At 41.2% G+C, this 26,728-nt stretch overlaps 1 protein-coding gene across 2 annotated transcripts; it reads right to left on the bottom strand.

Annotated features, from left to right (window-relative positions):
* Positions 1-12,988: 12,988 nt before the first annotated feature.
* snx19a (sorting nexin 19a) lies at positions 12,989-26,227 on the bottom strand. Of its 2 annotated transcripts, XR_013911889.1 has the most exons (13): positions 25,921-26,227; positions 22,726-24,219; positions 22,498-22,633; positions 22,310-22,410; positions 22,111-22,230; positions 21,689-21,807; positions 21,431-21,527; positions 21,183-21,324; positions 20,547-20,670; positions 15,710-15,894; positions 15,526-15,613; positions 15,075-15,317; positions 12,989-14,323 (listed from the first exon to the last, which is right to left on the bottom strand). XR_013911889.1 is itself a non-coding variant. In XM_026181571.2 (12 exons), the coding sequence occupies exons 2-12, from the start codon at positions 24,193-24,195 to the stop codon at positions 15,206-15,208; spliced, it is 2,694 nt and encodes an 897-aa protein (XP_026037356.1). In that variant the 5' UTR covers positions 24,196-24,219; positions 25,921-26,226; the 3' UTR covers positions 14,428-15,205. The 2 variants fall into 2 exon arrangements, 1 of the variants encoding a protein (XP_026037356.1); XM_026181571.2 differs by lacking the exon at positions 12,989-14,323 and having other exon boundaries at positions 14,428-15,317; positions 25,921-26,226.
* Positions 26,228-26,728: the final 501 nt, after the last annotated feature.

Genomic DNA, 26,728 nt, shown 5'->3' with positions numbered 1-26,728 from the left:
TTAAGTAAGTAAAGTAAGTTTATTTATATAGCAGCAGTCTGTTTAATAAGAGGTTAAAGTATATATTTTCGAGCTTGCCAATTTAGCGCTCTGTATGTTAATATAAAAAATTTAAAACAAATTCTAATATCAAATGGGAGCCAATTTAAAATGGAGTGGTGTGAGCCTGCTTGCTACAGTGCGTTACGCCACTTGCTCTAGCATTTGGTGTGAAAGGGGTGATTTATATTAGCTAGTCAATAGGGATGGGTACCGGTATCGGTTCTGACATAAACGGTAGTAACCAGACCGAAAAGCAGCGCACATTTCGGTGCTTTTTTTTTCCTGAGCTGTGATACACTTTAGATTCTAGCCAATCATTTTACGTTTCCGAGGATAGTAGGCGGGTCCAGGTACGCACGTTCTTTTACGCAGAGCTACAGATTAAAAATGCCCAAGGCGAAGCGGTCAAAAGTCTGGCTGTACTTCACAGCAAAATATGCAAACTCAGCAGCCTGCAACAAGTGTTTTAAGCTGATACTGATACTGTTAAGGAGGTAACACCTCAAATCTGATGAAACACCTGGCGATGCATAGCGGTTTTTTTAAAAGCCGAGAAATGCGGCGTATTTGATAGCTTGCCTCGAGACCTCACACCATGCACATCTACTGCGGGTGTGGTGCCTGTTATCGGACCCGGAGTTAGCAACATCCCCCAAAAACCCGAAGAGTAGAGTCCTGGCCCCTAGCCCTGCCAATGTAGCAGAAATGATGAGGACGATGATGGCAGCAGCAGCCGTTCTTCTCTGCGTGAGTAGCTTAATGTTGTTCGTGTGTAATTTACGTTGAGTAGGCTAACCACGTTATTACATTAATGCATGTAAGGTGCTGTTTATCATAATGTTTATTTAAAAAAAGGTCATAGTTAGTATTTACAATGGTTAACCACAGCAAATAGATCCACATATTTGATTTAGCACATATTTTTACACCAGACACCATTTGTGACACGACCTTCCCAGAACCTTTTTTGGCCCCAGTCTTAAAAGACTCCACTGAAGCCTGTTTCATTGTTACTAAACCTTCAAAACTTCATTCAACAGCTGTAAATAATTACCACCTGACCTCTTTACAAACATATTTGGTTTCTTCTATTTCACTAGCTGAGCTAATTTGCTTTGTTGTTATTTTAAACCAGTTTGTAGTGTCTCCGTAGTGTAGTGGTTTACACATTTGTCTAACACATGAAAGATTCCTGCTTCAAGATATGAAGCAGACAGAATTGCCTGGAAGGTTTGCAAACTATATCAACTCAGTTACAGACCAAAGATCTTTTTAAATTATAGCTCTGTAGCTTTGTATACTGTGGCCCTGAGAGGCCAAACGGACTGCAACTTAAGAAAACACCAGCAATAAGATAAACGCTGCAAAAGCACACAAAACACAACGGAAATAGTGTTACACCCCGGCCTAGGCAACCGGAGTGCAACACAAAAAAAAGTAAAAATAAAGGAAAAAAAACACACAAAAAACCCCCACTAAAGCTCACCACCAAAATCCCAAAACGAAAGTATCGACAAATCTATTTACAGCTATTTACGACAAACTATTTATTTACAACAAAACACCAAACTATTTACAACACGGGGGAGATCGCGACCATGACACACTGAAACACAAGGCTTAAATACATAGAAGGGGCAATCAGGGAATGGACCACAGGAGGGAAACACAGCTGGGGCAAATTAGACCTGACGAGACAGGGAAACGTAAACTGAAAACACTAAGATAACACAGACTTTCAAAGTAAAACAGGAAACACATAACAGTCACGCCAAAAGCAACACACCGACAACACCAAAACGTAACAGTTCCCCCCACCCAAAAATCAAACATTTAACACCAAGTGAAAAGTTTGATCCAGACAGACGAAGCCGATGAAGGCTGGAGCGGTCCCACTGACCCTCCAGCAGACGACGAAGGCTGGAGCAGTCCCACGGACCCTCCAGCGAAGGCGGATGAAGGCTGGAGCGGTCCCACGGACCCTCCAGCGACGACAAAGGCTGGGGCGGTCCCACGGACCCTCCCCTCAGCGAAGGCAGACGAAGCTGATGAAGGCTGGAGCGGTCCCACTGACCCTCCAGCAGACGACGAAGGCTGGAGCGGTCCCTCGGACCCTCCAGCGAAGGCGGATGAAGGCTGGAGCGGTCCCACGGACCCTCCAGCGACGACAAAGGCTGGGGTGGTCCCACGGACCCTCCCCTCAGCGAAGGCAGACGAAGCTGATGAAGGCTGGAGCGGTCCCACTGACCCTCCAGCAGACGACAAAGGCTGGAGCAGTCCCACGGACCCTCCAGCGAAGGCGGATGAAGGCTGGAGCGGTCCCACGGACCCTCCAGCGACGACAAAGGCTGGGGCGGTCCCACGGACCCTCCCCTCAGCGAAGGCAGACGAAGCTGATGAAGGCTGGAGCGGTCCCACTGACCCTCCAGCAGACGACGAAGGCTGGAGCGGTCCCACGGACCCTCCAGCGAAGGCGGATGAAGGCTGGAGCGGTCCCACGGACCCTCCAACGACGACAAAGGCTGGGGCGGTCCCACGGACCCTCCCCTCAGCGAAGGCAGACGAAGCTGATGAAGGCTGGAGCGGTCCCACTGACCCTCCAGCAGACGACGGAGGCTGGAGCGGTCCCTCGGACCCTCTAGCGGAGACGGACGGCTGAAGCGAAGGCAGACGAAGCTGATGACGGCTGGAGCGGCCCCACCGACCCTCCAGCGGACGACGAAGGCTGGAGCGGTCCCACGGACCATCCAGCGAAGGCGGATGAAGGCTGGAGTGGTCCCTCGGACCCTTCAGCGAAGGCGAATGAAGGCTGGAGCGGTCCCACGGACCCTCCAGCAGACGACAAAGGCTGGGGCGGTCCCCGGACCCCCCAGTGAAGGCAATCCCGGACGAGCCCCCATATGTTACACCCCGGCCTAGGCAACCGGAGTGCAACACAAAAAAAAGTAAAAATAAAGGAAAAAAAACACACAAAAAACCCCCACTAAAGCTCACCACCAAAATCCCAAAACGAAAGTATCGACAAATCTATTTACAGCTATTTACGACAAACTATTTATTTACAACAAAACACCAAACTATTTACAACACGGGGGAGATCGCGACCATGACACACTGAAACACAAGGCTTAAATACATAGAAGGGGCAATCAGGGAATGGACCACAGGAGGGAAACACAGCTGGGGCAAATTAGACCTGACGAGACAGGGAAACGTAAACTGAAAACACTAAGATAACACAGACTTTCAAAGTAAAACAGGAAACACATAACAGTCACGCCAAAAGCAACACACCGACAACACCAAAACGTAACAATAGGAAAAACGAAAACAGAAATAGGAATAGGAAAAAAAAGATTTCCAAAACAACAAGGGAAGTGTTTCTGGGGAGACAATAACCCGACGGACCAGTTGCAGGAACCCAAAACATGTTAAAATGCCAAGTTTTACTGTAGAAATGACGACTTCATGATAACAGCATCGTATGGGAATGTTTTGATAATTCACCCATTATTAAGGATGTATTAAGGAAAAAGTATTGCATGACTAGGGGTGTGGTCACTTGAAATTAAAGGTCGGTGCTGTTTGTCATGACTTTGCTCTTAGGCTGTTTTTCACTTTGTGGACTGTCTCCACTGAGCAAAAGGTGGCGTCACAATGGCTTTATCCATTTAATTTGCTGATAAAGGTTAGTAAGAAAAACACCGTATTGTTGTAGTTACTTAATAAAAGATGCTGTTTCTGGCCAAATGGAAATGACAGAAAAAGAAACCTGTGAGTTTGATTCTGATTGCACAGAGTGGAGGTACACCAGTTCTTGTTTCCATACAGACAGTAGAAAGCATCCAGAAAAAAAATTATGTGAACACTTAAATAAATCAGACCAAAGTAGAGGGTGATATGAGATCATGAAGTTTTATCTCAGCAATCACAGTCCAATCAGTACCATGGGAGTGGGTCAAAGACACTTAAGGAGTGAAGACCAGCTAAAGCCTGCACGATAACATGAGGGGGAACACTGCATCCACTGCACTCATGTTTCTGGCTGTTTTTTGCAGACCCCATCCCTTCAGCTCAGAGTGTTCTGAATCGTGGCATGGAGCAACCTTCCAAAAAACAGGAGAAACATTTCAGAAAGTCCCTCTGTTTGGAGCCAAGTGTTAATGCAAACCCTTTGACTCTACAGGAGGCAGTGAGGAGGAGGAGGTGAAACCAACCCAAGCTGAAGAGCAGCACAGGCGAATGATATCACTTCTCTCTTCATTAGTCCAGCTTGCATCTGATCTCACCCTATATTCACAGAGATTGAATATCCACTTTGCATTAAGTCCGAGCACAACACATAATGTCAAAAGTTACTCTTTTAGAAGAAGCTGTTTATATACTCAAGTCTAAAGTGTAAAGAAATTAGCAGAAAAGAGAATCGTTTTTCATCTAAAGTTTCACCCTAACCAAGAAAATTTTGATTTTAAATATATTTTCTATTGTAACAGAAGAGCTAAAGGTTATTCCAAACAATTTGGACAACTTTGGCGTTTCATCTGCTGCCAGAGTTTTCCAGTCAAAATGCTGGTAGCACCCACAAAGAGCTTTCTTAGTTTGGTCATGTCAGTATAGACCATATCTGTGAATTGAAGACTTACAGAGAAAAGGGGGACTTCAGCGCTGTAACAAGCCACCCACTCCCACTCCCCTCCACTAGTGTGGTTGTTCTTTTTCATGTCAGCTTAATGTTTTGCATTCAACAGCTCTTGGCTGCTGCATTTAAAGCTAGAAAGATCACATGCACTGTCATTTTCAGTAATAGATTTTGCCACTTTATTAAACACACACATCACTATGTTTATCATTACAAAAGAACAGATTTGAATCATTGAAGTGTCCCACAAAGACTTGTGATTAAAATGTAATTGCTTTTTGCAAAATTAGACAAAACTTTTAACTTTATTCAAACTGCAGTTGCCATTTTGTTTGTAGTTGATTATGTCATCTGCAGCTTTTTGGGGGTTTATTTCTTGTTCAGTGGGGAAAATCTACTCTGTTTTGTCTTAGAACAGGTCAATTAAAGTCAGGTTCAATATCTGAAGTGGAAATGCAACAGCAGACGTGATCATCACTGACCAGTAGAAGTTTGATTGTGTTAAACTTCATAATTGAAAAACTGTTTCTTCACAAAGTCCCTTTCATTGAGTGTATTGCTGCCAGCTCCTCTGTAATCAAAAACTCTAGATGAGTAACTGGGCTCTGGTGCATACATCACAACTCTGGTCCAGAGCCAAGGAGAAAAAGTCAAAATTGCCCACTTCATTTCTCGATTGAAGCTCCAGATTTCCTGCAATGTCCTCGATCCATTTTGTTACAGACTTACTGGAGTTTCTGGAGAAGGGCACATTTCCAAATGTTTCTTTTTTCAGTGTATATTAGCATAACAGAGTCCACCAAACACTTTATGATAAACTCCTCGCGAAAAAAGTGGCTTATGTTTTACAGTAATTTTGTGAGAAATGATGAAGTTGGTCTTGACTGCACCGCTACAGCTTGGTAAAAAGCGCTAGTTGCTTTTGCGGATTTCCTTTTTTTTTAAGTTTCAGATGTCAATCTCCATTGTACAACAGTCACATTGTTGTGTTTCTCTGCATGTTTAGGTTCATAAAGGCAATTCAAGATGTAATCTCTAAACACAGCAATCTGCTCTCCACAAACTAAGGTCATGGCTTTAGCTCTGACTTCACCACATAAATATTGCGAAGTCCATGTTTCATTAAAAACTCTACATACTCATGCTTTTTATTATTTATTGCATGTGTGTGAATTGCAGCGTTAGCAAACTCGCATCTCTCATAAATGTGTTGGCACTGACATCACAAACATCAGACCCAAAACATTCATTGGTAAAACTGTGCTCACTTGCACACATCTACATCCATAAATTTAAAAAAGCAACAACAAAAAAACAGCAGTCATCTTAAAAATAAAAGAAACAAAGTAGTATTGTGATTTACGACAAATTGAGAAAAAAAAACAGGAAGTCATTCTCTTTTGGGGAGTTTATCAAAGAGTGTTCTGTGGTTGAAATGGGACAAACATGATCTATAATATTACTATCCATTTATGTTTATATCCTAATTATCCGGTCGTTAAGTCTGACGTCACTAGCCGTGTCTGGGCCTAAACTCCGCTGCAGGTCCATATATCAAACGATCACTATGGCATTACTGAGAGTTGAAAAACTGTCTAAAGTCTTTCATCTTTAATAAAATGATCAGCGTTCTGCTCTACCAGGTGTAACAATTGAGTTTAACATCCAGGCATCCATGAAAATGGAATTTATGACATTTAACGGAGTTAGAAGTTAGCAGGAAGTTAGCTCGCTAGCTTCTATCTAAATACAATATAGCATGTCCTGACTGCAGGGTTTTGGAAACAAATTAAAACGTACAGCTCTGTTATCACTTCCAACATAAATGAAGACAGAAAACTAAACAGCAGTGACGTTTGTAGGGTTACTGAAGTTGGGCTAGTTGGTATATAATGATGTGCTACGTGACCGCTAGCGACACAGCTATGTTAGCATAATATAAACAAGCTAACTTTTTTTCCACTCGATAAAAGTTAACGTGAGTGTTCTCGGTGGTCAGGAACAAATGTAATCGCATGGCAGGATGCTGTAAAAGAACCAAACTTCAGCCAGGAGAACAACTGAGATAATCCATCCACAATACGAGGTTAGTCATTCATATACTGCTGCATGGGCTGGGCTGTAGTTACATCCTAAGGTTTTAAAAACTGAGCTTAATGAATGATTAGCGGTAATAAAAGCCGAGGGAGGTCAACAGTGATCACTGACTGTTTTAGGAGCTTTTTGAGATTAAATAGAAGAAAATAGAAAACATTAAACATGTTAACAACACAAAAGCCATATTAAACGCAGACTATTTTAGGCCTGGAAGTAGGATTCGTCACGTCATCACTTAACAACCGGATACATTGACCTCAGGCAGGTCGGTCAGAGAGAAACAACTGACTGAATGTGACCCGACTGAATGTACAATGGCCACTTGAATACAATACAGTCAATACAGCTTAGCTTAATGGCTTCTCCATATATCCTAAGAAATGCTATACAGCCATAGCAAAAGTATACGTGAAAAACTAGTGATCAGATATACAAATAAGAGTGATAAATGCCATTCATTTCAAGACAGAAAACTTGGCCAAAAAATTAATAAATAAAATGAAATAAAATTCAATTAAATATACAGACTGTGTGAGTCAATCATATTTGCAGAAAAGTTAAGAAAAAGCAGGATCTGAACATAATTGTTTGCAGCCTTGTTCCAGGTATTTCTTAGTGTTTTCCTCACACCTCAGGAGAGCAGTCACAGCCTAAATCCAATTATAACCATTTTCCAGAAGTCTCAAAGCCCCCATTAAGCTATCAGACCTCATTTGACCCAGGTCACTTAACAAACAGAAGTGTCAGGAGCCGACTGCTTGACTTCCACTTAGGTATTGATAACGATATGATCTCGGCCATTTCTTGGGGTTACTGTAGATGGGTGAAGGGGTGGGCGTCAGGAATAGTCCTTTAATTAATGTTTAAACAGATTAAACAGGCGTCTACAGCCACTTTTCAGATCACAGTGAAATTTTTGAAATGTAAATGAGTTTTAATGACAGCCATACAGAATTTGTAAGGCTTTTGTCTTTTTTTTTCTTGATTGATATGAAACTGACTGTCACCATTTAACAAGATTACCTCATTTCTGCTGTGCAGTGTCGTGCTGAGCTGCCTGGGGGAAGGCTCAGGTAACAACTCCAAGGAAGTACCTGGGGAGCAATGCAGTCAAGCGCCAAATCCAAGCCCAAAAGGGGGGGTGTCTGTTTTGTAGCTGTCTTATCTGACTGATGACATTAAATGAAACTCCTAGATGTACTATTGCAGATATATTTTCACCGCATAAGAAGAAGAGTAATGCACAAAAGTTTTGGAGTTTCTGTGCTGCAGCTGAACAAGAGAATTATTTCATGATCAACTTATCTAAACCTCTTCTAGCCCCTTGTAACACTTTCTCAGGACATCTTACTCTGCACCACATTTTTGTTCTTCTAAACTAGCTGACTCCAATCTCCCATAATGTTAGCCCTAATCCCCCATACATTGATTTACACACTGTCCACACAGCTCGGTCTGCTCTCTGTCTGCACAGAGATCAGAATAATGACTTGTTGTGATTCCTGGATGCAGGTCAAATATTACTGCCTTTCCTGGGGCTGATATAGTGTCTGCCGTTTCAACACTCCTCATTGACCTCATACATGGCAGAAAAATAACAGGATTTCTTCTCTGTGCAGTACATGTGAATTCTGATAAAGTGCAGAGTATTTTCTGAAGTGGCAACTGCAAGCATGCATAAAATTATAGAGCATTTTAACATAGCTCACCTACTGAGAATTTTCAGTAATATTTGAAAATATTATCTTATTGAACTTCTATCTTTTCTTTTATATGGTCTAATGAGGCATGAAGAACTCAAACTCAGGCCTCAGTGACACCCTTCCCACTGTGTTATATCTGTTTAAACAGAGAAGACCACAACTATAAGCCTGGTTTTCGCCCAGGGCTTAAAAAAGCTACTTATTAAAATGACAGGTTTTATACTTCCTTTGAGCTACAGGCTGTATACTCTAAGGTAAAGAAAGTGTACTGTGGTATGGTAAAAAGAAAAAAACTTTACGAGCATGTTTCATAATGTTCCGTTTTCAGGGGGCACCTTTTTCCCCCGTCAACCATTTACAGATGAAAAAGAGAATTCACACTCACATGTTTCATTTCATCGCCATGCGACCGTTGCAGTCTTGAATCTGCAATGTAATCTCCACATGAAAGCTGCAGTTTTTCTCTTTAATCTCTTATCAGCAGTTAAGACCATAATGTACAGATGTATAATTTTATGGCTATAGATGTATAGCTATGAAAACTATACGTCTATCTCTGTGTCAAGCACAAAAGAGCAGATGCGACCTTATATGGGCGACTGATGTTATGCACCAAAATACTGGAATACCAAAAACAGCACATTCTTTCACTGAGATTCAGAGAAATGGCTCTAGTGATCATTACCTTTTCAACTTGAAAAATGATAAGCATTTCCATTTCGACTGGGGAGCGCAATGACCTCTTAAGAAGAGCTATTCAACTGATTAGCACAAACAAAGAATGGCATAAAGACCCTTGTTTGGCATGTGCTCCATACCCATAATTTCAAATCTCTTTCAAATAAAGATGATTGATCTTAGTAAGCTCTAAGTAAAAGAGCTTAGATTCAGGACTCAAAGAAAGAAAAAGTCAATATAGGAAGCAAAGGGAAGTAGCAGAAAAGCACGCAGCTCATTAGAAAATGTTAACTTTAACAGGGGGGCAGGCTGACACTGACTGAATATAAGGGGTAGCAATTATTTTAAAATGGGCTGAACCACTATTGCTATACAGGCTGGACAGAAGGAATCATGGATACAAAAGCACCTCTCAAAAGCTTTAACCTAGCCCTGGATGGATGGATGGATGGATGGATGGATGGATGGACGGACGGACGGACGGATGGATGGGGTTGGTGTATAATCTTTTTGGCAAATATAAACCTGCTCCTGATGAACTTCCAGATTAAACTTTATACAGTTAAAGTCAACAGTTGTTACAGTTTCCAGAAGTCAGTGATAAATGCTTTGACTCACACAGTTGTTTTGAAGTTGGGGTCACTATGAGGTCAACATCACCCTTCACTTTTCCCTTATCCATCGTATCATATTTCTCCTTTTTAGCCTGTTTTAAGTTTATAGTCTCAGAAATGCATTCACAGCATTGTTGCCTACCACTATGACCACTTCCATGCAACGTCTTTCCTTCTACTGGTCAAATAATCAAATAAACTAGAAAAGGGGTGGAGTACAGGCAGTAGAATTGCTACTGGATAAAGTCATATAGCAAATGCAATTCTTTTTGAGAACACAGGTTTTTTTTTTCTAAGTAGATGGAAGTAGGGCAGGGTGTGGGGTGTAAGAGTTCCTTAAAGGCTACACTGCACATCTGCACTGTGCAGCAGAGGACACACCACTAACAGGAACCAGATTGGCTTTATTGCAAGGTCACGTACTACAATCAGCAGTTAGGCTTGCTCACGCCAAAAGATTAAATTCTGTGTCATACAAGACGTATTCTTACGTCATTGGATGTACGGGAAAATGGCAAAAGGAGTGGTGTACAAAGATTTCACAAGAATGCTGATTTTAATTACAGATTGAGTTTGAAAACAAAGTATTAGCTTAAAGGTCAGGAAACACATTTGTTAGCTGGTCGTATTCACCTGCTGTGAATAATCACTACATGTGGAATGTTTGCACAAATGTCCATGAGACTGTACATTAATCATTACAACACTGACATTCCACTGTAAAACTGAGACAGTTCATGATGCTTCAGCAGCTGCTGGGCTTTTCTGACACTTTCTTAGCTGTGGTTGGTCATGCCTCATGTCACAACTATTGCAAACTCATAAAGAACATCTGCTGTTTGGGACCATGGTGAATTATAATGAAACTAGTTTAATACTATTGTCATTATCATCGTGTTACTGATATGAAACTCACGGCTTCTTTCTTAGGTACACCTTGCTGGTACCAGCTTCTACCTCCTTTTGCCTTCAGAACTGTTAATTTTTCGTGGCATAGATTCAACAAGGTCCTTGAAACATTCCTTTTGGTCCATATTGACAAGATACTATCACACTGCTGCACGTGCATGGTGTTAATCATCTGCTCCACCACTACCTAACGGTGCTCTATTGGATTGAGATCTGGTGACTGTGGACGCAACTCGAGTACAGTGAACTCAATGTCATGTTCAAGAAACTATTTTGAGATTATTTGAAATTTGTGACATTGACCACAGTGGTTTATAGGGATGGACATGGTCAGCAACAATACTCAGGTAGGCTGTGGTATTCAAGTTGTACTCAGTTGGTTCTAATGAGCCTAAATTGTGCCAAAACAGACGTCCTACACAACATTTACGATCAAACACTGATCATGACATTATGACCACGTGCCTAATATTGTGGCAGTCCCTCTTTTGCTATCAAAACAAGCCTAAAACATTGAAGCATGGACTTCACTAGACCCTGAACATGTGCTGTGGTATCTGGCACTAAGAAGTTAGCAACAGATCCTGTAAGTCCTGTAAGTTGTGGGGCCTCCATGAATTGGACTTGATTGTTCACCACATTGCCCAGATATTTGATTGGATTGAGAGCTGTGGAATTTGGTCAACTCTTCAGGTTGTTGTGCTTCTTTTGTCTTTGTGACAGGGCATATTCATCCTGCTGGAAGAGGCTACAGCTGTCAGGGAATTCAGCTTCCATGAAAGGATGCACATGGTCTCTAACAACGTTTAGGTAGATGGTATGTGTCAAAGTAACATCCAGGTGAATGGCAGGACCCAAGCTTTTCCAGTAGGACAACTTCCATTTCTCTGTGGTCCAGATCCAGAGGGGCAGTGATAGCTCAGTAGGTAAAAGCGGTTGCCCCATGATCGGAAGGTCAGGGGTTCGAATCCCCTGAACAGCTACCCTGAGGTACCCCTGAGCAAGGTACCATCCCCACACGCTGCTCCCCGGGCGCTGCACTAGTGGCTGCCCACTGCTTCACTGAGTGAATGGGTTAAATGCAGAGAAGAATTTCCCCACGGGGATCAATAAAAGTGTACATTATTATCCCTATGCAACCTCATACCCAACAAAGTGCAGTGTGTATTCTGATAATGTCTACCACAACCAGAATGAACTTTTTCAGCAATTTGTGTAACAGTAGCTCATCTGTTGGATCAGAGCATACTGGCCTTCACTCGCCATGTTCCTCACAGTTTCATTAACCAAAGCATTGGACACATTGACCTGAGGAACATCTAATGAAGATTTTACCAGTCACCCCAAGGAAGCCTACAACTGTGCACAACAAATTTCACTGTTTTCACTAAAAATTAAAAAACTCTAAGGGTGGGGGGATGATTTTTATCAGATAAAATCACAATATTTTACAATATACTTTAAATGAATAATAATGCTTATTTGGAATGATTCAGCAATTCCTGTAATGGATCTAAGTTGTGAACTTCCGTGGGTATTTGTTGCACTAAGCAATTTGTGGTTAAAATACAGCTGTTCCCACTCATATGTGGCCACCAGCAGTGCAGTTTAAGCATTTAATCCCCCCTGGTTTCCAGTCACAAACAAGTCCCAAAGCATGAGACAGGAGGTGGGGCCCCACCAGTATCAGACCATGATCTCATAAGAAAGGAAGTGAGATGTGCTAAATGTTCCTAATATTAACTTTATGAAGTCCTGCTGACCAGCAAGTGGAAACAATAGGAGTGGATTTACACCCCGACGACTGACAGTTTATATGTGAGCATATGTGAACAACTCCCCTGTTGTTGGATCTGTGCGCATCCAATATACAACTTTTGCTCACAAGCTTTATAAACCTTGTGTGTGTTACAGGATTATTCTGCTGGAAACACACTAAATTGATAGAAAAGTGTTTTACATTGGAAGAGATAATTGCAGAGCAGGGAAGAGTGCGCATTTTTGAGACTTTGTCAATCACCATGACAGAACTGCCAGATTTTTTTTTCTTTTTACAGACAAACACCCTCTTTGAACTGATTGTAATTATTTCAGTGTTTCAGAGATTCTTTGCAATAGGCTGCCATACTGAATATTTAAGGATGCTTGACAGTTGTCTGAGTACCAGCCACCAGTGACCCTGTTACCCTGTCGTGCTTAACACGGATAATAAATCTTTCAGTTCAAGTACAGAGTGCATGCAGATACCAAGTGATGCAGATTTTTTTTCCCCTCAATGAAATAAAGATACTCACAAACACACACTATATTAGCCATCCATATTTAATAAAATTATGTTGCCATATGGAAGCACTCTATAAAAAGAGTGCTTTTCCTTACTTTTTTTCAATTTACCATTCAAGCAAAACATAAAGCGGTTTTGTAAATCATGCAGTTAATTTATCCCTCATCACGGAATTTGGCTGTGAAGAAATTGGTATTTTTTTAACTGCTCTCCGGATCAAAAGATCATGGGAAGACTAAAACACAATACTTATACACACTTATTTATGAAATCAGTCGATTTTTAACTCCTTTCACACAAATAGTGTTTGTACAGTGAAAGAATGTGTGAGAAGAGCTGGATTATATGAATAAGTTACCTGACACAGAGGAGTAATCAAAGAAAACTAGCACAAAATCCTCTTTGTGACGGCTAAAGTTCACTCTTTGTGTTGAAGACAGGGGGATTCCCCAACAGTGCTCTCAACTTCAAACATTTATTGACTCAGTCAGTACACCTGTCTGAAGTTCAGCCCCAGCTTTCATCTGAGCAAATCCTTCACACTGCTGATTTCACTCACAGATGTCAGAGGGCTCAGCTGAAGGCACTAATTGCACTGAGAAGCACAGTGAGACCTCTAGCAGTCATTAGATAAAGGGCGACAAAAGACAGGTTAAAACTTTATATAAAATCCTGGAAGAGCCTCCTTCATTTCCTTTCAAGCCCCGGCGATCTGTCGAGTTCTACATCTGAAGATCATACTTCAGGTAGATATCATGAACATATGCACTCATGCCAGCTGTGAACTTACCAGGCTCCAAAGTAGGAATGTGCACGATTTACAACCACATCAGAATAAATGAATGCATCAAGATAAAAGAGCCCAAGAGCCAAAAAAATGAGTTTAACTGGGTGACATGTTAACCAGACGTCAGTTTGCGTGATGATATAAATATGAAGCCAGGATCAGTCTTTTTTCTCATTAATCTGCGTGATTGATGCCGCTTTGTTGTGCCATTACCCTGTGGACTCCATTGACTACAGGCTTTTATGAATACGTCACATCCTGCACAAGTATAAGACAAGCTGCATCTCCATGAACTGCTTCCACCAACGATGCATCACCTAATCATCTTATCACTCCCCAAAAGACTAAAAATGGGGCAAAAGAGTAGGTATGTTTGGGATAATGTGGGACACTGTCTGAAACGTTAACAGATTTAACTTGAAAAGTAAAGAAATGGAGGAGGAGGACAAATACAGTACATGGTATTTTACTTGGATGCAAACTTTTTGAAGGAAACGGTTTCCAGGGCCTACTCCGTGGATCGGCTTCCTCCGAGGCGTGGACGTCTATCAGCAGAGAATGTCCCTTAGTCTGTAACACAGTCAAATATATTCTCAAGTAATATTCAAGCATGCCATTCAGCGTGTTAGTACGAGCTCGGGAGCAGCTTGGGAGAACAAGAAAACAGAGACTGCTTCAGGTTGTCTTCCCAAATTGACTCAACTTTATTCACAAGTACAACAGTTTATATAGAGGGTAAAATTCATGAGACAGCAGATTTATCAGTTTAAACCAGTACAGACCAAGATAAGGCAGCGTCTTCCTGCCCTTGGGTGAAGAAGCATCCTTTGTGTAGTGTATCAGTTCAGCTACAATTGTGATTATCTCAGCGACATATTTTCAAGGCACAAAACAAAGAGTTCTTACATTAGTGAAATCTGAAACAAACCATTTGGCCTCAACAGGCGTCTCCTAAAAGATTAAGAAACTAATGTAGCTGAGGGAGTGATCTCTGTGGTATTTCAACCTTGTACCAGCCTGTGATTCTCACACATCAATTCTTGGGTCAAAGAGAAAAATAACTAAAACAAAGGGGCCTTATTGAATGACAGAGTTTTCCTGCATAATGTCACTATAAAACAATATCCTGTAAATGCTAACCGTAGTGCTAAAATACCTAACACTTTTTATAAGCTGAAATGGAAGCTCAAGCTTGTTTTATGATAATGGGATAAGTGATAAGTCTATCACACATATGGGAAGTTGAAATGATCATGAAATAATGATAGGAATTAATAAGTACACTGAGCTCGCCACAACTGAATGACAGATATTTGTTTACCTGTGTATTCCATTTATCTATCAGACAAGCTGCTGAGAGTCGTGACTGTCATTCAGACCCGAGTCTGTCTGGTGATCAGTTCTGGGCTTCAGCAGGCAGATTTTTGTAAACTAATGACGATCATTGTTGTCTCAATATGTGTCTTTGGTCAAGCTCTGTAGCAGAGAATGCTGGAAGTTCTCATCACACGACTCGGGGATCAGAAATTCCAGCAGCAGGTCACAGATGCAGTAAAGCAGATGCCTGCAGAAAAACACAGATGTAGGAAAAAGACATCAGGAAAATGACATTCTTAGATTGATGATATAATAGTATAAATATGAAAGGTAAGAGGAGTTTGCAGTTCTATCTGAAACATTAACATTGTGGTTGTACTGTTTAGTGATAATCAGAGACCAGCACTGATACAGTTTCTGTTTCTTGTTAGCTTGCTGTTTGGTTGCTGACTCACTTGTTTATCTGGTGGTCCTGCAAAGACTCCAGCATAGTCTCCAAACTCAGTCTGTACTTCTCATTACCCAGCATGTCAGTGATGAGCTCTGCTCAGACACAAACAGTGAAACATACTGTCAGAAGCTATGAAAATCAGGGCAGCATTTAACAGCAGTAATCTGATTTGAACAGCTGTTATTCACCTGGGAGCAGCTGCATCAGGCAGTCCAAACATTGCTCCTTTGTTTTCTCCTTTTGTGCAGCACTTCGCTCAGGCTGTGGTTGAGCAGGCAGAGTGCCACCGGGCCATACAGCTTCCTGCAGCACTTGTAGGTAAATCACCCAGCAAGGAGCACTGGTAAGGTGGGCGACACCTACATCCAACCATCTGATACAGAAATCAGTTCAATACTTTAAATTCAAATTCAAATTTTTTATTTGTCACGTACACAGTCATACACAGTACGATATGTAGTGAAATGCTTGGACAACTGCTCGTGACCTAAAGAAAACAAAAAAGGAAAAGGCTATGAATAAGATAGGAAATAAATATGAAAAATTAAAAAGGGTAAATTTAACTAGGAAGGAATAAAATATAAATTAAGGTTAAAAATGAAATAACTGTACAACACAAATTAGAATGAAGGGTAAATTTAACTGGGAAGAATAAGATAAAATATATAAATTAAAGTTGAAAATAAAATAACTGTACAACAAAATACACAATATAGAACTATATAAGAATGTATGAAGAAATCTAAATATAAATAAATATATACACAAGTGAGTGCGTCCATGTTCAGGACATGTGCCAGTGTGTCAAACAGACAGATGGGGAATTAAATGCAAGCTCATGAAAAAGCGTGCTTTAAGCAATTACAGGAGAATGCAAAACATGAACCTTAAGCCAGAAGTGAGGTCCCAGAGGCAGATATCAAGCCAAAAGTTGTGACCAGTATGACCATTTAATGATAGCATAACATTAGGGGTAGGAAAAGCCCATTTCCCACACACCATGTGGTAAAGTGGGTCCAGTAGTTATTTAGTTTAGCAAGTAAAGCACAAAAACCCATAACATTTATGTGTGTGTGCTAAAAAACTCCTGAAAGACAATCGGAGAGAAGATCGTGCACCATTAAAATCCAACTAACCACCACTAACCTGTCCTTGTGCCCTCTAGATCTGGCTGAATGAAGGGAAAATAAATGACTGTAAATATGTCACCTGCTCACAAAATAGACCCCATAGCCAACTGTTGAGGCCTTGCTGTGATTTATTGTAATGAATAAAAATTCAATATTTTTTCCTGGAATGTAAATAACAGAATGACAGTACAAAGACTGCGAACAACCAAAAGGACATCACACAAACTATGGCAGAGAGTAGACAAACACCAGAAAAGTCCTCTAGCAGAGTCACCTGAGGTATAAGTTTTATCAAGTTGAAGTTTCGTGTTCCAGGTAGAGAGAGTGTCAGTCTCCTGATCCCTAACTGGGAGCTGGTTCCACAGGAGAAGAGCCTGATAGTCGAAGGCTCAGCCTCCCATTCTACTTTAAGAAACTCTACCCATACAGTATGATGATCATTCAGGATTTTCTATTCAAAGAGAAGAATTTTGAATTAAGTTGTGGTTTTAACAGGCAGCAAATCAAGAGAAGCTGATATGTTAGCACTCTCACTGTGGCCTTTGAACTGAAGGTTTTTCAGGGAGATTTTACCTGTTTACAGTAACCCACTCTAGAAGTAACAATCTCAAAGTCATTTTTCTGTCTCACTCTCACAGGATGTTTCTAAATTTGACAATATTGCTCAGATGAAGTGAAACAGTCCTAGAGATTTGTTTAATGTGTGAGTTGAGTGACATATCCTGTTCAGAAATGGCTCCAAGATTCGTCACAGTGTTACTCGAGGCCAAGGTAATGCCATCAAGATTAAGTATTTGATTATACTGCTAACATTCTGTCCACATTTGATAACCTGCTTACGATGTGAAATCATCATCAATGTGTGTGGGCAAAACAGAAGCAACTTTGGATTTCTAACTACAAATCCATTCTCTCTTGTTTCTTTTTGTCTTTATCCCACTCTAAAAGTTGGATGTAACAGTGAGACCAAATTCACAACCCAATAGAAACAGATCCAGGTACATTTACTGCAATATTCAAACTGAATACAGGCTGCTGGCCATTGACATGTAGTATCCTTTTGACTTGAAGTCACCTGGAACTGTAGCTGTGCTGTAAACAAATAATGAAGCACAGTTTGACCAGAATAAGAACTAGAATCTTTAACACACTAAGACAATAAAATATTAATGACAAACCAGTGGTAGAAGCATCATAACATCAAGAAAACTGTACAGTTAAAGGATTTTTCTTTTTACATTAAAAAAGAAAAAAAATGTTTGATGATCTGAAATGTTTAAGTGTGACAAACATACAAATAAATAGGAAAACGCTTTTTCACACCATTGTCATATAAAAGACTTACTTCCTTCATTCTGTTCATTGACCCCATTGTGGACCACTAAAATGTTGTATACTACGTAGTATATACCTTATTTACTTTATTTACTAAATTTTGGGTTTGTTTTGTTTTTTTGCACTACATTAGACAACATCAAAATAGCGTTGTCAAAAATGACAATAGCGTTGGCATTTTTGTTATTTGTGTTCTGTAATCTTTATAAAAACCTAGAAAAAAAACCCCTCTTAACCCTTGTATGGTGTTCGGGTCTGTGAGACCCGTGTTCAGTTTTTTTCAAAAGAAAAATTAAACAATTAATTATTTTTTCACGTGTAAATGTGTTGTGTCTTTCCACTCACTCCACTTGATTATAACTGATTTATTTATAACATTTTATATAAAAGAAAAACGAGAAGCACATTAATTCATAAATGTGATCTAACAAAGGTAAAGGGAAAAAATTAACCATGTTTGCTGTTCATATGTCTTGTAATTGGGATGAAGTAAACATCTGTTGAGTAATTTAACATAAAATTGTTTGATAGTGTTAATTTGGAAAGCCAAAACTCTAGCGGGTCCACCAGACCCATGAACACTGGCTGAGTAACAAAAATACGAACACCACACAAGGGTTAATCTTTGGTATATGGTGAGGCGCTGTGGACATCCAAGTTTGTGATTGTGTAGATTTTTCAAATCAATACCATGGTTGCATCTACTGAAAATCTCTGTGAAGCTTAAATCTCAGTGACCTTGACTTCAAGGTCAGAGGTAAACTTTTCTGAAAATCGGAGGAGTTTCACATTTATAACACAGGTATGTCTACTAGGAGGCTGAAGGGTAGCACTATATATTTATAAACAATCAAAAACAACAATTTATTTCCAATTTGTATGGAATTTATTTCTGTAAACATGGTGTTTTAGGTTGGATTAAAGGACTGATGTGATGGTAAGGTGTCCGCTGCTCTGCTTTGAATATTGGTAGGCTTTTTTTTTTTTTTTTTAATTTTCACAAGAATTGCTACTTCCCCTAGAGTTTTGGCCACACCAGCAATCAGAAGATTCCCTATGAGCAAGCATTTAGCGACAGTGGGAAGGAAAAACTCCCTTTAAAAAGGAAGAAACCTTCGACAGAACCAGCCTCAGGAAGGGACAGTCATCTGCCGCGACTGGTTGGGGTGGGGGGAGTGAAAAAAAAAAAAAAAAAAAAAAAAGCCAAAGTGATAATTATTGGAGCAGCTTAATTAATATTTCCAGTGTAATTTGCTGTTAATATCCTTTTCCAACCCCAGTTTGTGTTTTTATCACTTTTGTCCAGGGTGGAAGATGCCATGCTGGAGATTGACTCTGTATGGTTTTTCAGTGTTGATACTTGGGAACCTGTTGGAGAGGCCAGGGTTGAAAAAGGGATGCCGGAGAACCTGAGAGGGTGTTATCCGCTGGTGTGCATCCAAGGCCAACATCTCTTTAATTAGGCTGACAAATAAGCGTTGGCCATCTTCTGGTCCTCGTCTAAACAGCATTATTTGTTCGAGGTCATCCAGACGTGTCAGTTTTATGTATCTTGTCTCCAAAGATTCATATCCTGTCTCGTATTTAAATTGTTGAGCGGTCTTAAATGTCCAGCGTTGTTGGTTGTAGTTGTCTTTTGTGAAATAGTCTTCAGTGTACACGCCAGGATCGAGAACATGATCTGGCGGCTGACCCTGAATCTCTATGATGAATTTCAAAACATCATAATATTTTTTTCCAGGGTAGAGTGGCACCCCTGTACCAAGCTCCACAGCCACCAGCTCCAGAGACCACATGTCACTTGCTTCATTGTAAGGAAGGCCAAGCATAACCTCAGGTGCACTATAACCAACTGTCCCCACACGGTCACCAGGCATCACTGCAGACGCAGGACATGCGAGGCCAAAGTCTATAAGTCTGACTTTGACTGGAGACTCATAGCGATTTACAACCATGATGTTTCCAGGTTTGAGGTCAGCGTGCACTATTCCCACAGAACCCAGGTGGGACAGAGCATTTGTGAGTTGACCTAAAATTGGCCTGACTTCGCTTATGGGGAGACGCCGATTATTCGGGTCCCGTATGTAGTCCCACAGGCATTGGTCTAGGAGTTCAAATTTCAGGCAAACACGCTCTCCGTCGTGGAAAAAGCCGTTCCATTGAACAATGTTGGCGGCATCTGGATCCAACCTTCTCAGCTGCTCCAGGATGAAAATTTCCAGTTTTGCCTGTTGCAGAATATCAGGGTTGTTCTTGTTCACCTTAATAGCCACAGCTCGGTTGGTTTTGGTATCACGGCATTTGGCTACAATACCAAAGCCCCCTTCTCCAAGGAAAGCCTCTACCTTGTAGTGGTTTCCCAAAATGCTCCCTTTAACTATTCCAAGCTCATTTGAGCGGAAGGATGGGTTAGCAATGACTTATGGCATAAGTCATTGTTGATTTTGTCTTCACTCCTGATTTACTTACAGTGCAAGTAAATTGTTCCTGATTTACTTACAGTGTAAGTAAATCAGGAACAACAGTTCACAAACAGCTGCAGATGCGGAGGAACTCTTACCTCTCGATGAAAGTCCCGAAGAGCAGTCTGATGGCCTTCTGGATGTTCTCAGTGCACAGCCAACTCCACTGATCCTTCATCAGCAAACACAAGATGTTCAAAGCGACATCTGCCACAGCTGTGTCTGCAGCACGCACACGCACATGCACACACGCGCGCGCACACACACGCACACACACACACACACACACACACACACACACACACACACACACACACAAACCCCCATTAATTATACATTAATTATACATTTATTTCAGCACAAGGATGGGAATCTTCACAAATGAATTAAAAAAATATTTGACTACTTGTAAAGGCAGAACACACCATTAGTGGTAGTGGGCAAAAACATGGAGTTACCTTTGTGTTGTTAATAAACAATCAACCAAAAAATTTTTAATGAGAAATATCTATTAATAGATGCTGAGGTCAAGATTTTCCACTGCAAGTAAAAAAAAACATTCTTACTAAATGTGGATTCAAAAAGTCTCCAAAATGTGTTTGTGCCCTATTGCTGCAAATCGTCTACTGCTCAGCTAAAGCCACCACAGACATTGGGTTTTGCTGCACCCATGTGGTAAAACTGTGTCAGTGCATCTTGCCAATGTGGATAAATCTACTTCAGACAAACTCAACCTGTGCCGTGAGTTTTCCCTGAAGTCTTCTTCACATCTTGCTCACACCTCTGCTTGTTCTCTTTCCCATTCAGTCCACATAACAGTGTTTCCTGCTCACCAACAAAATTCTCGAGGTGGGACAGTGACATGCCATTGAGGACCTAGAAAATCAGAATAAGCAAATGATTTCTGAAGAAAATGTCAACGCTCTCCCACATTAGTCTGAAACATGTTTGTGTTGATAGTTCATGAGGAATAATAACTTACAGTGCTGCCTTCACTGAAGCAGTATGTCACTTTAGGATGTAGATCAGGAATGTTGGGTATATTGAAGGCTGGGGAGATTTTGCTTGGGAAAAGCCTCCTGAAGCACAGAACACAAAACAGGAATCCCCGTGTTACAAAAATAAGTGAATTAAATCCAACATGAAAGAAGCTGAGAATTAACTCACCGAATTGATAATAAGGAAGCAAAGTAGATTTGAATGTGTGTGAAGACTGGTATCAGGCAGATAGAGCTCTTACCTGTATTTTCTGTTGTCCATTGTTCTTCCATCAGGATCTCCATCAATGTCCTCTGTTGGGCTGAGGGGTTCTGGATGTGGGAAAGCTGTCTTCAAAGTGTCCAAAGCATTTTCCATCATCTTTCAATCAATCAAACATATGTGAGATAATTAAATTCAAGTTGTAGAAAAAAGAAAGAAAAAGCATCCAGTTTTTGTCTCATTCTGAACATGATTAGCTTCTTGAGTATTTATTCTTCTCTATTTTGTGCGTTCTTGAGTATTACAATGTGGAATTTCTTTACACATTTTCACAAAAGGTCCAACTCCATGCTCAAGAACAAGGCATAAAACTTCTTACTTAACTCTCGCAGGGGAGTAATGGAGTAAATTTCACAAAATGCAACTACTTATTGGTTTAATTTTCTGTTAGCTTGTTCCTACCTTATCAATTCTTGACTTGGCAAAAGGTTTTCTTCCAAAATATGTACAGACACCTGAATTGAGAGCTAGGAACTCCTGCATGTCTTCGTTGTTGGCTATCTCAGGAATGCTGCTTAATTGCTAGAAAACAATAAAAATTATACCACAAGAACAAACGTCAGAACCCTGCAAATGCAAAAGTTATAATCCCAATGCTTACTTTTAGGAAGGCATCCAGCTGGCTTTTACGCACTTCAACCTTCTCACCGTCTGGACTGCTGAATGAGAGATCAGGGAAAATCCTCTTTGGGCCCTTGACATCTGAAATGCAATAAATAAATAAACGTGGCATCTCTTCTTGGACTACTAGGGTTTGGTGATGTCTTAAAGCAGAGGACGATGTCTTACTCTTGATTAATTTCTTCATTTCAGGCTTCTCCTCTAATCGTGTCTGCAAGTTGAGGAACTCGCTGTATCTGCGATTGACAGCGTGACAGGCCGCATGCTGTGGAGTGGCGCTGCCATCACTGGTCGCTGTCTGAAACTGTTAAACAGAAAGAGGGGTGCAGTATGCAATCATCAATAATCCAATTTCATAAGACAGCTTCATTGTACCAGGCTGTGACATGACTGTACCTTTACAGTGTAAAGAATATAGGGATGTATGCCGGTGCCACGCTGGTCTTTTGCGGTGACGGTGCCACCAATTCTGACATTCTGGATGTTCACAGGTGCCACTGCATTGCTGGGGGAATCCAAGTTATAAGAGGGTAAACAAAGCTTTCTTCTAGGGCAACCTGGAGATTTCTCTTCAGCTATGCCTGCTGGCCACTGGGAGTCCACCGGCACCACCACCTTCTGTCCTAGATTTCTCAGTGGACCGAAGCATCCATAGGCTTCAACATCTTTAGAAGTGAGCATGCTGCAGAAGTTGTTTGAAGGACCACACTCGCAAAAGCCTCCTTTCAGATCATCATCCGAGTCAGACTGAGTTAGCGAGTCCAGTGAAATTATTTTGGACTCTGACGAGTTGGAGTGATGGGCAGATGTAAGCGGACAGCAGTTCACTTTGTATGATGTGAGCAGACCTGGGCGGCAGCTTTGAAATTTCCCAGCTGATGCCAAGCTAACCATGCTGCTCAGTGAGGACTCAGTCTGCTCCGTCGTGCTCCGGCTCTCATTCAGGTCATCAAGGTCAGAGGCGCTTTTGCTGGCGAGACCAGCTTGATCGGAAGAAGACAGTGACATGCAGGTGGCCCAGGACTCCTGGTCGATCTGACATTTGTATAGGGGATCTACTGGGAGGTCATCCACGTTGATTTCCTGGTGTGGTTCTCTGCATCTGGTAAGTATGTCTACAATGGTCTGGTTGAGCCAGTCAGGATCGGATATCCTGGTTATGAGCGGTAGCAGCACGTTGCAGGTAATAAGTTCTGTAACCATGTAACCTCCTGTCCTGGTTTCCATCTGTGGGTATGGAACCAGCACGTGTAGTACAAGGTGAACTAGAGCTCTGGAGTAGCTGAGCTCAGCAGCTTTGCTGCTCACAGCTGGATGAGGGGTGTCTACTTCACTGTAGAGCTGCCAGAGGCTCATGCTTCCCTTTTGTGTTGACTGTATCTGTCTTACTGTCATGTAGTTCTGCAGGTGACCCCCGTACACCTCCAGCAACCGCTGAACCATGACCTTTCTGTCCACTCGCCGGGCACGCTCCTTCAGTTCCATCACTGACTCCAGCATCGAATTACGCACCGCACGCTCAAACTCGCCCTCCACCTCGGGCAGCAGAGTGCGATACCACGAGGACACAAAGTCACGCACTGCTTTGTGGACAGCGCTGTGGATCTCATGGTTCAATCTCCACTCGTGCTCAGGTGAATACTGAGGTGGGTTAATGTTGCCAAGAGGCAAGAAGTGCTCCAGGTGGAGAACGCTGTTGGCATCCAGCAGAGCCCGTGACCCAAGCCAACCTCCGAGAACTACCAGGAGACTGGTGAAGACGCAAAGGAGCCAAACATTAACAAGAAGGTGGAAGAGGACGAGCCACACCAGCAGAACTCCGACCCCCAACAGCTTCCCCTGCCCAAGAAAATCCAATAAAGACATTATGATCGGCAGTGGGGATTTGTCCTGTTGAAAAAAAAAATGCATATACTGTTAAATAACAAGCAATAAGAACATTATAGTAATGACTAAATTTCAGTATACCGGTAACTGTTTAATGCAGGGGCGGGGGAACTCCAGGCGTTAAGGGCCGAAGTCCTGCAGGTTTTAGATGTGTCCTCGATCCAACACAGCTGATTTAAATGGCTAAATTACTTCCTCAACATGTCTTTAAATTCTCCAGAGGGTTGCCAATGAACTAATCGTGGGCGATCGTGGCTCAAGAGTTGGCAGTTCGCCTTGTAATCGGAAGGTTGCCGGTTCGAGCCCCGGCTTGGACAGTCTTGGTCGTTGTGTCCTTGGGCAAGACACTTCACCCGTTGCCTACTGGTGGTGGTCAGAGGGCCCAGTGGCGCTAATGTTTGGCAGCCTCGCCTCTGTCAGTGCGCCCCAGGGTGGCTGTGGCTACAATGTAGCTGCCATCACCAGTGTGTGAATGTGTGCGTGAATGGGTGGATGACTGGATATGTAAAGCGCTTTGGGGTCCTTAGGGACTAGTAAAGCGCTATATAAATACAGGCCATTTACCATTTAATCATTTGATTCAGGTGTGTTGACCCAGGGTGAGATCTAAAACCTGCAGGACACCAGCATTTAAGGCCTGGAGTTCCCCATCCCTGGTTTAATGGCTTCAATTCTCACATGATAAAGCCAGCCAGCTACAACTCTCACTCAGATCTATGTTTACACAGTGTTTGTGTCTATGATGGGGCTTTTGCATATCCCTTTATAGGCCTTCCATTAACAAATATATGCATTATAATGTAATCTATTTCCCTCAAGTTTTATTTTACAAATTTCCTTTTTTCATTTGAGACTTTTTTTGTAAATTAAAATCTAAAAAGAGAAAAAAGAAAAGAACTAGGAAGCCTCCACAGAGATAAGCATCTAAATCCTCATAATTAAAACGGTAAAACCGGAATATGCAGGGAATTAGAACAATAATTTAGCATTTTTTTAAGGTGATGTTTTTCTTTGTGTTTTTATAGAAAATTAATAAAACACCACACCTGATATGACATAGGCAGAAGTTGTGTTGCGTTTACTGTAAATGGCCCACAGAATTTGGAGGACGTGTGATTTAATTCAACTGACCATTATACATGTTAAAATTTAGATGGCTTGCAGTGCTGTACTGGATTCAAAACACTGACCCAACAAAATTACAGTTCCAGCAAAATCCCTTCTACTGAGAGACTGTTTTATATTTACTGCCTTCATGAGAATAATAAAAAATGATCAGATAACGTCCGAAGTCATTTGGAAGCAAAAGGTCCATATGACAGCTATAAACCTATTATGTTGTTTGTATGGAGTATAATGTTCTACTCCATTAACTGCCCCGTGACAATGTAATTACGCTTGAATGCACCATCTGTTACAGTATCATGTCAGAGGACTTTCTTCCATGTCAACAGTAAATTGATATAAACTTTAATGGACAGCGAGTATTGCCTGTTGTTGAACTTTTTTCTGCTTTCTATATTTCGCATAACAGTCAAACCTCGAGAGAAATCCAGAGCGTGTTTACAAAAGTACTGTGGGCTAGCAGCAGCTGAGGTCAGAGCAGAGGTCAGTGAAGCTCACCTATTATATGCAGCTAGCCCGTAGCCTACTGACAGTGGATTTCTATTAGTTTAGGCTATGAAGCAGAAAAACACACATTACCTGAAAGGTTAAAGGACTCTCTTTGGACAAATGCAGGTCGTGTTGAATGTCTTCCTGCTCCGGTCTTAATCCTCCAACAAAGATTATCTGGATAGACGCACAGAGCCCATATGGACAGCTCTCTGGCTGCTGGTTGTCTACTTGAGACAGTTAAAGAGCAATACAGTCATCTATGTGCAGCTGAAAACAAATGCTAGCGATAAGTATGCAGATTTTAGAGAATAAAACTATGTGACCATAAATAAATGAACAGACACAAAACAAGCATACAAATGATACACATTTAAGCGCTAGTAGCTGAATTAGCATAAGTTAAATTCCTTTACTCCATTTTTACAGTTCTGCACACTTAAATATTTTAAATTTATTATCTCTACATTTCTTCTTGATTTAATTGCGTACTTCTGTGTTTTCACCAGTGTTTTCTGCAGAGTAATGAGAGTGATCTGTTTTACAAGTTGACCAAAAACTATATATATAATGTTATAGATACACATAAATGTAGGAATAAAGTGATCGGCAACCCATAACTGTAAAGTAAAGTTTTGGAGTCCTGATTCATATATTCTATATTGTTCTTATTGGTGTATATTAAAGCAATATATTAGTCATGGGAGACATTGGGGGGGGGGGGGGGGGGGGGGTGATGCAGTAAGCACTTTCTTTGTCTGAGCTCCTTAAAACAGAATTTTTATGTAATAAAAACATCAAGGCTTTAGTCCTTAGCCCTTGACCTTCAGGGGGAGTTGCGCTCTCTGAGTGGTCTTGTTTTATGTTTATTATCCTCAATTGCCAACGATATTCTATT

Source organism: Astatotilapia calliptera, chromosome 10, assembly GCF_964374335.1.
Source record: "Astatotilapia calliptera chromosome 10, fAstCal68.1, whole genome shotgun sequence".
Classification (NCBI taxonomy): Eukaryota; Metazoa; Chordata; class Actinopteri; order Cichliformes; family Cichlidae; genus Astatotilapia; species Astatotilapia calliptera.
This window is presented reverse-complemented; position numbering and strand designations above follow the sequence as displayed.